The following is a 15026-nucleotide window of genomic DNA, read 5'->3' as shown; positions in this document are numbered from 1 at the left end:
TGTGATCATAAAGTGATCAGGCGTTTCCTTTTTACTTTATTTATTAACAGATGTTTAATATTTTATTAGTTTTCTCCTTTGTTCCTGATAATCTCACTGACTGAAACCAAACACTTCATTAATCATCATTAATACGTTTTTATTGATTATGAGTATTTAGCAAATCCAGATTAGTTTTATTTCTTATTATTCTACTTCATTAATAAATCTGATAATTAGCTGTTTGGTGACTTTGTAGAGTTTAATTCTGGTCATTATTTATAGAGTAATTAGTTTAGTCTCTGATTCATATGAAACCAACCATAATTAATTAATGTTCACATTTAATTAACTATGAACTGACCATTAAATCACAATCTGGAGCTCGTTTAACTTCACCAATTGTTTTTATTTGCGTATATTTGAGTTTTATCTCAAATTGTTTGACCCTCAGTGCTGCGACTCTCTGCGTCCTGGCTGGATTTTGTGTTCAGATGTTTATGTTCAGATGTTTACGTTCAGATGTTTATCTAAACGCTGGTTTGTTTGTCTCGCAGTACTTCGTGTTCACGGGCGTCCTGGCCATGGTGACCTGCGCCGTGTTCCTGCGGCTCAACTCGGTGCTGAAGCTGGCCGTGCTGCTGCTGATGATCGCCATCTACTCCCTGCTGACCGAAGCCTTCTACACCTCGCTGTTTGTGCGCTACGACACCGTGCACCACAACACCGAGTGAGTCGTCCGCAACATGGCCGCCCCCAAGCTGAGGGGAACCTTCTGGAAACCAGAACGTTTGGTTGTTTTGTTGAATAAAAACTCAAACCTCAGAGTCTCAGACCTGATTCCTGTTTTTAGCCTTTTCACCAGTAAAAACATTTCGGATATTTATTATTTTGAGTTTACATTTCTACAAAACCTCAGATGGAAACAAACAAGTTTCTTCATAAGATTTGACTCTGACTTTTACATTTTGCTGCAGTTTATAACTTTACATGAAGTGAGAGGTTTTTCTGACAAAGTTTTTCTCTGATGGGATTCTGTTGCATGACTTTAATCTCTTAATGGATTAAATTACGACGAGACATTTGTAATGAAAATCACAATAAGCATCTCACTTTTTCCTTCTCCTTCCACCAGAAACTTCCTGGGAACCAAAGAGACGTCTCTGCTGCTGATGGCCATGTTCCTCCTGGCCGTGTTTTACCACGGTCAGCAGGTAAAACCGCATCAAAACACAAACTGATCACTTTTTCAATTCACTCTGTTTTTATGACAGGAATGTACAGCAAGTTATCTCAATTTATTTCAATCAGACAATAAATAAGTTCAGTTTGTTATTCAGATGAGATTAAAAGGTTTCTTCCTAAGGAAGCCCGGCAGGCTCATTCCTGACGAAGCAACAGGAGACAGTCGCTTGATTTCTGTAAAGTCAACAGAAATCCTTCACACCAAACATGTATGCAGCGACAGTGGAGAGGAAAAACAGGAGGAAACAGCAGAACATGCCAGCTGATGGCCTCCAGGAAGAGCCTCAGCCAATCAGAACGCCAGGAAGAGCCTCAGCCAATCAGAACGCCAGGAAGAGCCTCAGCCAATCAGAACGCCAGGCTGGGTGCATCTTCTACAGAGAGAAAAATCTGAGGAAACAGAAAGTTATCCGTTTAATTAACATCTAATAATGTAAATGGGAGAGCAGGAGGAGAAGAAAGAGTCGAGTCGATGGCAGCAGAACTCCAGAAACCGATCAGGAGAACCAGAACCATCTGCGCTGACCGCCATGGAAATGAAACCAACCAGGGAGGAAATCATGTTTCCGCTTCGTAAAGAGTTTAAGTTTCATTTTATCATCCAGTGGAAGTTTAAGTGGAACAAAATGAAACCATAAAGTGATGCGACGCCGAAGCGATTAGATTCATTAAGCAGCGATTTAATGAAGATGGAGAATCAGTTCATCTCCTCGTTCGATCGGGTTCCTTTGGTTCCTTTGGTTCCTGGTGGTTCTGAACTCTGCTGCTGCTTTTCAGGTCCAGATTCCAGGTTCTGCAGCCGCTAACCAAATTAAAGTCCGTCGATTCATTTCGCTTTCAGACAAACATCTCCTGCTGTGCTGCAGCTAATTGGAAAGAGAACAAAACTTCATCATGCCACAAATTAGCAGATCTAGCAGAGCATTAAATTAAAGAGCATAAAGTAATCTGACATACTTTTTCACAATTAAAAGTTATGATGTTACATCAGTAATGATTTATTCCTCTGAGCTCCTGGATGTGGCAGCAGAGTTCAGACTGCACTCATCTAACTTTATTACATTATTGATAGGTGATTAGAAAATAATAACGCATTGATTCAGTCCAGAAAGACAAACTGATCAGATGAATAAATCCATTAATCAATAAAGACAGCTAACAGCCAATAAAAAACACAGATATTTATTTTATTTACTAAATAATGTCTTCCCTCTAAAATATTACATTTTGTGCTGTTGGACTTTGATTTCATTCAAATTCATCTGAAGGAATTAAACTGGTTTTAAATGCTGACAGTAAAAATGATGCTGTTTTCTGATTGGTCTCTTCCTTTGGCGAACATCCAAACTACCAGGTACTCTAATTACAAAAACCTGGGAGGGATTACTTCCTGTCAAACTTCCTGTCAAACTTCCTGTCAAACTTCCTGTCAAACTTCCTGTCAAACATCTGATGCAGAGAAACGTTACGTGTTGCTGCATCCTGAGTTTAACGGTAAATAAATCTGAAAATCATCTTTGGAGAACTGAGATTTGGCCGGGTTGAAAACGATCCGAAATGTTCTGGGGAAAGCAGAACCTGTGGCACCAGAAAACTGGTTCTGGTTCTGGTTCAGCACAGTTTTAACATCTGATGGTTTTATAATTGTGAATAATAATAAAAGCAGACATGTTGGATCGATCACATGCAGAGCAGTAACTAGTTACAGTTACTCAGTTACTTTTTGGAAAAAATTACTTTTTACTTTTACTTGAGTGATTTTGTTTTGTGGTATTTTGTTTCTAATCTGAGTGAATTTTGTGGATTCTGAATAAAAAACAAACAGATTTTAACCAGAAATTCACCAAACAAACAAACAAACAAACAAACAAACAAACACCTGCAGTTTGGAAAAGTTTCATAAGTTTCTCTTTATTGATTTGGAAACATTTTCTCCTGCCTGATTTTGTTATTTTTTTATTGTTTTTATGAATTATTGTGGTTTTCATCCATCCTTTGATGAAATTTTGAAATGTTAAATTGATAATTTGATCAGTTTTTTTCACCAAATACATTTTTACTCTGACGTGAGTCATTTTGTGATTTCTACGTTTTAGTTTATCTTGAGTAAATCATCTTTAAGTTTTGCTGCTCTCCAGTTTTTGGGTTCCTGCTCCCCTCTGGTTGTAAACACTCTGATGTTCGTCACATTTTGATAATTAAACCCCTGAGCAGCAGGTCGTCTGTCTGGATATTATTTTTATCTTCACGCCGTAAACGGGAACCGGAGCAGAACAAGCCGGCCCGTTTCATCCGCCTGATGCGCTACGTGATCCAATCTGCCGCTGATGGAGTCCGGCTCCGCGGCCGTGAGGAAACGGTCGGCGCCCGCTGCTTTCATGCTCTCTCTATGGCAACCTTTCATCATGCAGTGGGCAGCTGGGCAGGGAGACGAAACTGAAGGTCTTTTGTGGCCCCAGGAAAGTAGAAACCAGCCGCATTTGAAGTCACACAGCATCGATTTTCTCTGGGTCAATTCGATCATTTGTTTGGGAAGCTGGAGACCAGGACAGGTCCCGGCGCCGGCCTGCGACCCGCCGCATCAGGAAGGAGCGCAGCGCAGCGCGTGGAGGAGGAAGCTTCGGTTATCAGAGTCTGGTTGTTCAGTCCTGATGGCTTAATGACTGACCAACAGGTCCAGTTAGAGTAAAACCTGCCTGACAGAGGCTGGGAAAACACGTTTGTTTTTTTTACCGACTTTAACAGAAACAGCTGCAGCTTTTCTGTCAGCGTTCATCATAAATATCCAGCTGGATTCTCTGATATCAGGCTGAAAAACAGCCAGAGCTCTTTGCTCAGTGTGAAGTTGGATCAGAAACAGGTAGAGTTACTTTACTAAAACTTTGAATTTCTTCCAAGGTGCTAAGTTTAGGATTAAGCTCTAAACTAAGATCTAAAATTTATGAATCACACAATTTTATGACCAAAAATTCAAGTGAATCCATTCAGACTGAGAAAAATGTAGTTAACAAATTAACAACAAACTAAACATTTGACTGGAATTAAATCCAGTTGGATCTAATCTGAGTTGTTTAAAAATGCAGAATTAGACTTTCAGACAATCAGATGTTAATTTAAAGTTATTATAAATAAGGGTAAATCAGTAATAATGTAATAATAATGTAGTAATAATGTAGTAATAATATTATAATAATATAGTAATAATGTAATAATAATGTAGTAATAATATTATAATGTAGTAATAATGCATCTTATTCGGCATGAAGAAAGGATTTTTTCTGAACATCCCAGAGACTCTGTTATGACTCCATTTTGTATTTGATGACATTTACAGTCAGTTTCACTGTTGTACATTTTATTTTGTTTAAATTAAACGAGCTCTGAGGTTCACCGCCGCATCGTTGCTGCTCTGTAATTAACTAGAAGATTTTTAGTGTTTTTGTTGCTGGAAACGCTTCGTTCTGCTGCTGATTGTGGAAAAGATGCATGAAGACGGAAACGCTGCGGCGCCTCTCAGGGCCTCGTTGAAGCGACTCTCCAGTGATTCTGTTTGTGAGCAGATCAGGAACCAATTAAAGCCTTTTCCTCCACAACCTGCTTCACTTACATACTCTTAACTTTGATTTGCTCCTTCAGAAATGTGAGACTTGCTAATGTCTTGAGGAGAATGGCTGTTTGCTGATCCAGTGTTCAGAGAAATGTTTCTAATTTGATCCTCTTCTCGATGGAGGCAAACAAATAGAGAAATGTTGGAAATCCTGATTGAAGATCTGAAATATTCTAATGTTTCATTGCGTTGTGGATTCTCCAGGTGGCTTTTATTTCCAGTAAAGACCCAGTCAGCTGACTGACTCCCGTTGTTAAACATTTATTATTTAAAGCGTCATCTCAAACGTTTTGCACAGCCACTCGTTTTGTCAGATTAACTGGCAGTGAAGATCGTCTTCATCTGAAGTCCTAAATGAAGAGCCGTTAGTCAGACGGTGAAGGTGGTTGGAGGCAGCAGATGGTTGTGGCCAGATGGGAGTGGGTTCTGCTGACACCGTCCATCACACTCTTTTATTAAGACTTCTTTATTTTAATAAACACTGTCTACATTTCTCATTAAAAAGCTAAATTCTGGATAATAAATCAAGACTTCTTTCTCTCTGAATTTCGCTCAACTAATCAGCAAAATAACAGAGTTTAGAAATAAAGCGGCCATTTTGAAAAAAGACTTTTCCTTACTAATATTGTTCCAGTTGAGACGGCCATGAAGGCTGAGCTTCATCAGCCTTTGATTTATAAATAATAATAATTTTATATAGATTCTAACATGTTACAGAAGAAATTAATATTTTTGTTTTACAGACTGATTTTTGGACCAGAACCTTTATATTCGCTTGTTTCTGGCACGCCTGTAAAACTGACGCACATTTGATCGTTTCTCTGCTCAATGAGTTTAATTTCTGCTTCCACTGATCTGATTGGACGCTGTAAAAAACTAATGTTGTGTTCTGGTTGTGCTAACAGGAGCTAGCCTGTCAGTGAAGCTACGCTAGCCTAAAATAGCATCTCAATGCTAAACATGTAGCATCAGCGCAACCGTCCACTAACCTTAATAACAGATTAAAAACAATAAATATCCGTGAGCCCAAATATTTATTTATTCAATAATTTAAAACAAAAATAGTTTTTGAGTCGAAACTGTTTCTTGTTTTGTTTTTATAGTTTCTAGTTGAAATGTGATGAACTTGAATTTGTATATTTCTGGATGCTGAAATGTGGAAGTTGATTTTCTGTGCAGTTTGTGTCGGTTTTTCCAGTAGATGCTACTTTACTCAGCTGGCTGAACAGGAAACTGGATGAAGTTTCTCTCCTGATTAGTTCACTAATTGATTCCCTGATTAATCAGGACGCCTCAGAAGAAGAGCAGAAATCCTTCCAGGCTTATCGTCCTGCCCTGGAAATCATTTTTCAGCTTCACTGATGACTTTTCTCATCCCTCCTTTCTGCAGGCGCACCACTTGTTTGGCTCTAATTTATTCATATGACTTTGTATTAATTGTTAATTCAAAAAAGCTAATTGAGTTGCTTCTTAAAATACTTCAGCTGCAGAGCAGATTGATCGAATATTTCTGTACTGCAAAGGTGATTAAATATTTTAATTTGCCTGCCTGTTGCTGTGAATTCAATTATCTCATTTATTTAACACTTTGCCCTGAACTTCACTTCTAATCAGCTTTTTATGGAACAAATTCATCGGCTGACGCGTCAGGAAGCTCAGGCCAACTTTATTCTCTAGACTTCAGCAGCTGGAGGTTTATTTTTAACGGTCTGTAAAACATCTGCACACTGAAAAGAAGAAATCACTTTATTATTACGACTTTAGCCTCGCATAAAGATTCCTTACTAATTAAAAGTTTTAGACTGAGATGAGAAGATATTCCACATTAACGTGCAGAAAGCAACCAGCAGGGTAACTGTCAGTTTGCAGTAGTTGAGTGTTTTGTGCTGATCGGAGCAGCTCAGGCTGGATCTGCAGGTTTTCTGACTCGGTTTGTGGTTTCAGCTGGAGTACACGGCCCGGCTGGACTTCCTGTGGCGCGTTCAGGCCAAGGAGGAGATCAACGAGATGAAGGAGCTGCGGGAACACAACGAGAACATGCTGAGGAACATCCTGCCCAGCCACGTGGCCCGTCACTTCCTGGAGAAGGACCGCGACAACGAGGTCCGACACAAACCGGCACAAAAAGACACAAACAGAAACAAAAAGATACAAACAGACACAAAAAGACACAAACTGACACAAAAAGACACAAACAGAAACAAAAAGCAAATTATGACCCAGTTATGTAAATTTGTTTAATTTTGTAGAATTTTTCTTGAAGTTGTCTCATTGCTGCCCTCTGTGGGTTGAACGGTGGTACTGCAGTTGGATTTTGCTAGTGGTTGCAGCTTGGTTAATGTCTGTCAGATACTCACCGTTACTGCAGAGCGACTGATGTTTTCAGATCATTAAAGTCTAAAATAACAGAACAAAGTCACTACTTTAGTTGCATTTCTGAAGATAAAAGTTGATAGAAAGTCAGAAAAGTAAAAACTAAATGTAGCAGCAAAGTGGTGAAGTCTGTAACGGAGCTTCTTTCATGCTGACCAAACCCACTCATTGGCCACGCCCCTCCGCGTCTTCTGGCCCCGCCCACTTTGGAGGAATCACCATCTCACACAGAAACCTGTGGAACTGCTCACCATGACTGGGCCTTTAACTAGGACCTTTAACTAGGACCTGGGACCTAGCACCAGCTCCAGCTTAACTGGAGCTGTGTGATTAAGAACGAGCAGCAAACACTCAAGATCAGTTTGGAGTGAAACAAAAATAAAATCATGTTTACTTGAGACATAAATGCTGTAAAAACATTTCAGCTGAGCTGGAGAGATCGAAGTTTTATCTCACTTTTAGTCCACAACGTTGTTACAGATGATTTTATGTAAAATTATTCCTTAACGAGGGTTTCTGTGGTTTTTACCAGGGGTGCAGGTAATTATGGGAAGTGCTTTGTGATTCTAATGACCAACAAATCTACAGCTACAATATTTCATTCTGGAACAAAGCTGGAAAAAAAACAACAGTTGTTAATAGGACTTGTGAGGATAATTAAACTACGGCATCTCATTTGAATAGTTTCCCTTTAATGAGCTGCCAGCTGAGATGAATATTAGTGGGAAACTCTCCATCAGCAGAGGGAGGACGGCGAAGCTTTCCTCACCTCCAACCAGGAAACCAGGAGATCTGCTGGTCCAGATCCAGGTGATCTGCTGGTCCAGATCCAGGTGATCTGCTGGTCCAGTTGCCTGGTTCTGGTAACCTGGATTGTTGGATTTCTGGCAGGTGAATGGTTGCGGTCAGGTGAGTTCAGGTAGCAGAGGGGATTACAGCGTTTTGGCTCCTCAGTGGCTGCAGCACCAATCAGATGGTTTATTGTTCTGTGGTTCTGGCTCTGCTGCAGCAGAACTCCTTGGTTTCAGTTTCTCCTCTCCTGATTAAGGACATTTCGGTTTGGCTAATCGAAATGGTTACGTAACGTCTCATTGTTACAGGCTGTAGCAACAAGGTGAAGCAGTTTAATCTGAGTCAGATTTGGATTATTATAATCACTCGACTTTCTGTGACTCTGACTTTTTATTATTTCCTTCCAAGCAGAGAAACTTCCTGGGAACTTTTAACGTGTCCTAATCAAATCCTTATTAACGTGTTTCAAAGTTGTTCTTTGGACTTCTTCAGAGATTTTACCTCAGGTTTTTTTGTTGTTGCTGTTGTCATGGAGACGTTTTGCGGAGAGATTGCTATTTATGGTTAGCAATGCTAACTATGCTAACTGTCTGTATTGCTAACATGAATCTCTGAACAGATAAACTTTTCCCTCTTCATGTGATTTTGTTATTATTTATTATTTATAATTAATCCTGTTTTCAGAAACTGCCTTCTAACACACACAGTGTGACGTCACCTCTGCTCCGAAATAGGAACAATGGCAGCTCACAGCAGGAAAACCTAGGAAATATTGTGAACAATGTTTATTTATATTTCCATAAAAATGACAAAAACCTTTATTGGCAGGTTATAGATTTGATATTGATCATAAATCTGGTCGGATCAATGGAACCATTTATTTTCCATAAATTGTTCCTTTGTGACATTTAGAGTAAGTTGATATGCTGTGATTAGTGGTGATAATAAAACTAAACTGCATAACTTTTCAGAATAAACAGCGGAGCATAAAAACGACTCTGTAAATATTTGGTGTCTGTTTTTCCTCCGTCTCTCCCTCCACCTCTGATGTGAAGCCCAGAGAGTTAAACGTGTTAAAGAGGCTCAGCGGCAGGCTGAACCCCGACTGAACCTTAAAACGCTGCCTGACGTTCTGCGCAGCGACGCAGCAGAAGACCAAGAAATTCAATTAGTTCAACTTTAACCACGTCTTCCTTTTGAAGTTTGGACGTTTGGCTGAGCTCATTAGCCGGGCGTAATGCCGCTGAGGAAGCTCCATTCAGGTCAGAGGCCCATTTTCACAACTGTGTAATCACATTAAGAATGGGAGCAGCCTGCGGACAGACGGAGCTTCTCCTGAATTATTAACTTCAAATGTTGAACTGTGGCTGGACGTTAATGTTTATCACCCTATTATTACAGTACTACCATAATGGCATGATGAATTACTGAATGTGACATTTGGGATGTAAGGATGTGCTGCTTCATGTCTGCAGACCTGCTGCGCTGCGCTTGGTACGAGCTCACATTGCCCCCTAGTGGAGGAAAGGCTGCACCGCACCGTGTCATTTATTAATCAGTGATTTTGAGGAGGATGCTCTGCTGGATCAGAGTAAATTATGTTATTCATGTGAGGATATAATGAAGCTCATCTGGTTTTTACTGGGTTCTATATGATTTTCATCTCATTATAAGTGTGCAACAGATCCACTCTGTCATTATTTCTTGAACACAAATGAAAACAAAATGGAAAATGTGTGACCACTGCTTTCATTCTGAATCACAGCAACAGCCGGGTGAAAACTTATCAGCAATGACTCTAATTACTGCTGCCCATCAACCTGGGAAGGGTTACTGAATTTACCTGGAAATGTACCTGGATTTCACTGAGTGGAGGGATTATTCACAGAGATTATTCACAGGGATTATTCACAGGGATTATTGGCATCTTTAAGGTTAAAACAGGACAATTCAAAAACATGTTTGCATTATTTGAGAGGGTGGAGGTTGAATACAGCAGCACAAATCATGAAGGTGGATCTGAATGTGGATTTCTGGAGTGAAGAGACCAACATGAAAACTTTCTTCTGTCATTCTGAACAGCAGTTTGGAGAAAACACATCATAGCAAAGGTCAAGCACTTGACCTTACAGTAATCCAAACATTTCTACATAACTACATGTTCTGACTCCTCGTGGTCGGGGCGGCTGGACCTCAGCATGTAAGTCAACAACAGGACAATGATCCTAAACACATCCAGACCTCAGACTGACTGAAACGTTGAGACCTTAAAAACTTTCATGCATTGTTTCTATTTATTTATCCGTTCTCCACCGGTCATCCTTTGTCAGTCGTTCTGGATCGGCTCTGTTGGCACTGAAGGGGTTAACGTCTTGTACCCGCCGTGTTTTAACGTCCTCGTTGTGTCGGCGTCTCCTCAGGAGCTGTACTCCCAGTCCTACGACTCGGTGGGCGTGATGTTCGCCTCCATCCCCGGCTTCGCCGACTTTTACTCCCAGACTGAGATGAACAACCAGGGAGTGGAGTGTCTGCGGCTGCTCAACGAAATCATCGCCGACTTCGACGAGGTGAGGCGCTGGAAGGTCAAACATCTGTTAGGCTTAATGAAACTTTCCAAGGCGAAAACACCATCACTCATTCAGGATGACCAGTAAAACGTGCATCCAGTTTTAGAAAATACTGGAAAAGCCATTAATCTCTCTGCAGAAATGACTGATTCTGTTTGCAGGTAATCAAAAACTAATTATTGCAGGTGGAAAAGAACCAGCAGAGGGATTGTAGCTGTTTCTGAGCTGCACTGCTTCCTGTTCAACATCCACTCTGAAGACGCAAAACTTTAACAAAAACCTCAGAACAGGTTTCCTCTCCTGATCAGTTTAAATGTTTTCTCATCAGCAGTTTGTCCAGCGGCTGTCCTGAGGGGCAGCCTCAGTGTTGGACATTTGGGTCTCTGATGGTTCTGATGGCTTCACAGAAAAGATGCTGCTTCAGGATGAATGTTGCTCTGGTTGTTTCTCTATGTGACGGATGAGAATCTGAGGAGGAAAAACTGCAGAGGAATCGATTGGACTGGAAATGACAGGAAGAGGGAAGTTTTCCTCTGGTTGGGAGATAAATCCCTTCCTGAAGGAAAGAATCTGATGGACAGATCAGATCTTAACGATGCAGCTGCTGCGTTAGTCTGTCATGTTTAAGAAACGCTCCAGGAAACAGAACCGTTTGGTTTTGTCTCTGAGACCAGATGAGACCAGGTGTGTTTTTGTGTGTCAGGTTGTTTTAAAGCCAAGTAAACGTTGTTTTTCTTGCAGCTGCTCGGTGAAGAGCGTTTCCAGGACATCGAGAAGATCAAGACGATCGGCAGCACCTACATGGCCGTCTCTGGTCTGTCGCCTGAAAAACAGGTGAAGATCCACAGGAAGCAGCAAAACTCATCAGGCGTTTGATTGGCTGCCGGTTAAAAAGCTTTAATTATTCACAGCACTGCCGTTGTTTCTACTCATTCTGGTTTAAATGAGAAGAAACAGGAAGTCAGAGAGTGAAAGATCCTGTCCTGGAGGAGTTTGAACTGTTTTGAAACAACAAGCTGGATCTTTCATGCTCTGTAACTTACAGGTTTACATGTTCATTAGCTCACAGAGCCGTGCTGTGAGTTACTGAGTTTTCCCTCAGTGTGGGATCAAAATGGACATTATTATTTAGATCTGTTTTATTGGTGTAACTGATCTCCATTTCTGACAGAAAAATAATCAAATCAGTCCAACTGTAATCAACTTACTGGTTTTGTTGGAGATAATGGGAAAACATAAAGATGTTCTAAACATTATTACTGGAATGTATTAAAATTTTTCACTCATTAAATAAGTGGAAGTGTGTAAAAAACAACCAGTTCAGGTGAGAAGCCCTGTTAATAAAAATTAATATTTTAGGTAAATTTAAAGTGGTTCTGGCGCTCAAACTTTAATTCCTCCTTTGGTTCTTCACTGGCCCGGTTCTTCACTGGCCCGGTTCTTCACTGGCCCGGTTCTTCACTGGCCGTTTTCTCTGATTCCACAGCAATGTGAAGATAAATGGGGTCACCTGTGTGCGCTGGCCGACTTCGCCATCGCCCTGAACGAGAGCATCCAGGAGATCAACAAGCACTCCTTCAACAACTTCGAGCTGCGGATCGGTGAGAAGATCCGGTTCTGTTGAGAAAAGTTGTTTTGATTTGATTTAAATTTCCTGTTTTAAGGGATTTAACTGAAGGAATCCTTCTGTTTTCAGTAGAAACGACTTAAATCCAGAAGATTAAGAGCAAAAATTATAAACTTCCAATCAAAGAAGCCAGAAATCCAAAGATTATCAACGGAAACCTGAATGAACTTTTCTGTTCATGACAGATTATTGAGATTATTTAAGATTATTGAGATTATTTAGATTATTTGAAAATTGTCCTTCCTGTTGGATTCACTGCAGGTAGTTGAGCTGTAATCTACTTGTTGAACTTCTATGCTTTATATGAGAAACACTGATTATTCCCATCCATAATCTAATTATGGGTGGAAGTTATGGATTAATGAGTTACTGTAACGTTGATTGATCTTATCGATTGACTATAGATTAATTAAAAAGAGGCCATTTTTAAAAAAATCTGAGTTTTCTTTTATATCAAAAGGAGAGTTATGAAAAAACTCTGGTCTTTCCAGAACATAAAGGGGTATTTTATTCATAATATACTGAATTTAAAAATTAGCATCATTGTATGCTAGCTGTATTCGATGCTGACTGAATAATAATGTCATTTTTCTCACATCGTTAAACTTTAGTAACTTTAGTTTCTCTGCCCTGCAGCTGAATGAAAACTTACAGTGAAGCTAAGAAACTTGTTTATATTTTTAAAATGCATCTAGCCTCTCGCACCGGACTTTGATTGGACCGTTTATCTTCTCCTTCCTGGGATATCTCCGCCATCTTTGTTTCTGGGTCGTTTAAGTGTGACCAGTGGCGCCCTCTGCTGGATGGCGGACAAACTACAACTCTAAATTGATTGAAACAAATTTTAATCCAATAAACTGCTAAAAGACAGTTAAGTTGATTAACTGTTCGCATCTCTAAACCCAAAGCAGCTTCATCTGTAACGTGGATTGACTCTAAATGACAGGAATCTGTTCAGCAGCTGTTTCATTAACATTTGTGTTGAGTGCAGAGTAAAGTTTAAGAAAAGTGGAAAATCTTCCTTTAAAATCTAAATGAATGAATCTATTTGCTGTAATAACCTGTAAAAGGATTTAGATTTCACAGCTGAAGGAATGAAACTTGTTAATTATTTTAAATGTCGGCGTATTGAAAACCAGATTCCACGGTGAGTTGTTTCTCTCCCAGGAATGGCTCACGGCTCGGTGGTGGCCGGCGTGATCGGCGCAAAGAAACCGCAGTACGACATCTGGGGGAAGACGGTGAACCTGGCCAGCCGGATGGACAGCACCGGCGTGAGCGGCAAGATCCAGGTTCCCGAGGAAACCTTCCTCATCCTGAAGGAGCGAGGCTTCGCCTTCGAGTACCGCGGCGAGATCTACGTCAAGGGCATCAGCGAGCAGGAGGGCAAAATCCGAACTCACTTCCTGTTGGGCCGGGTCCAGCCCAACCCGCTCATCCTGCAGCCGCGCAAAATCACGGGCCAGTACTCGCTGGCGGCCGTGGTGCTGGGCCTGGTGCAGTCGCTCAACCGGCAGAAGCAGAAGCAGATTCTCAACGAGAACAACAACTCTGGCATCATGAAAGGCCACCACCACTACAACCGCAGGACGTTGTTGGCGCCCGGCGGGGCCGAGGTGGGCGGCGGCCATCACGCCGAAGCTCCGGATAAAACGGATCTGTCCTGAGAGTTTTGGCTCCACGCCGATTCCTGACGGGCAGAACGGCTCCAAAGGAACAGATCCCGTCTGTGGTTGAGTTAAACCTTGGTGGGTGAAGCGTCCGATCATCGACGTTTGGAAACAAAAAGGTTCTAATTGTTCGTTAAACTTTGGCTGATTTAGGGCTTTTCAGAGTCATGGGGAGAAAAGAAAGTTTCCATCAGAATCAAATGCAAATGATCAGGTAATTCTGATCATATCCATTCATTTAATGATCACCATCAGCAGAAATGCATCTAGAAAAATAAAAACTGGCAGTTTGTTGATTCTGGGAGTTAATGATGATGATGATGCCCATCGATCTGGGAAGAGTTCTGATGTCTGAACTCTTTGACTCTATCGTCCTTCGGAGCCGTTAGAGGTCAAAGCAGCAACTGGTTAATTCCTGTTCACACATCAAGATTTTAAAATTGTCGGCCAATTTTCAAACCATGACAGTAAAATATCTACTGTAAAACAGGTTTGGTTGTTCTGTTCACCCAGCAACATTCAGACGGGAAGAACCTCCAGATCAACCGTGACGTCAGAGTAAACAAACATGGCCGACTAGGAAGACGCCACAGCGACAGATTATGGATCATATTTGGGAGAGATATGTCCACCGGACCTCCTGCTGCATCATGGCAGAAGGTTTTATCTCCTGTGTTTCCGTCGCCTCTCTGATTGGCTGCCCGCCACGTCCAGCAGGCTGTGACCTCGTTTGACCTCTGGGAACGCCACGCTGCCATACCGGGCCCTGACGACCCAACATGATGAATATCAACGATTTTAGATCAGAGGGTAGAGCTGTTGCCTTGCAGCAAGAAGGTCCTGGGTTCGATTCCCGGCCGGGGATCTTTCTGCATAGAGTTTGCATGTTCTCCCTGTGCATGGTGGGTTCTCTCCGGGTTCTCCGGCTTCCTCCCACAGTCCAAAAACATGACTGTCAGGTTAATTGGTTTCTCTAAAAAAAATTCTCCCTAGGTGTGAGTGAGTGTGTGAATGGTTGTTTGTCTTGTATGACTGTGTTGCCCTGCGACAGACCGCCTCTCGCCCGGGACGCAGCTGGAGAGGAACCAGCAACCCTCCCGACCCCATTTAGGGAAGAAGGGTGTAAAGAAAATGGATGGATGGATGGGACCAGATCACTCTGGACA

General features: G+C 41.3%; 1 protein-coding gene across 2 annotated transcripts in view; it reads left to right on the top strand.

Annotated features, from left to right (window-relative positions):
* Nucleotides 1-14477, top strand: part of adcy8 (adenylate cyclase 8 (brain)) — a 68927-nt gene extending 54450 nt beyond the window's left edge. For both annotated transcript variants that reach the window (XM_044135158.1, XM_044135157.1), the window contains 7 exons: nucleotides 537-709; nucleotides 1115-1193; nucleotides 6776-6934; nucleotides 10417-10563; nucleotides 11305-11397; nucleotides 12050-12164; nucleotides 13358-14477. In XM_044135158.1, the coding sequence (XP_043991093.1) occupies nucleotides 537-709; nucleotides 1115-1193; nucleotides 6776-6934; nucleotides 10417-10563; nucleotides 11305-11397; nucleotides 12050-12164; nucleotides 13358-13857 (1266 nt within the window). In that variant the 3' untranslated portion in view covers nucleotides 13858-14477. The remainder of the gene's footprint in view (nucleotides 1-536; nucleotides 710-1114; nucleotides 1194-6775; nucleotides 6935-10416; nucleotides 10564-11304; nucleotides 11398-12049; nucleotides 12165-13357) is intronic.
* The last annotated feature ends 549 nt before the right edge of the window (nucleotides 14478-15026 follow it).

Source organism: Gambusia affinis, linkage group LG12 (genome assembly GCF_019740435.1).
Source record: "Gambusia affinis linkage group LG12, SWU_Gaff_1.0, whole genome shotgun sequence".
Lineage (NCBI taxonomy): Eukaryota > Metazoa > Chordata > Actinopteri > Cyprinodontiformes > Poeciliidae > Gambusia > Gambusia affinis.
The sequence above is the reverse complement of the archived record's forward strand: the minus strand, read 5'-3'. Positions and strand labels throughout refer to the sequence as shown.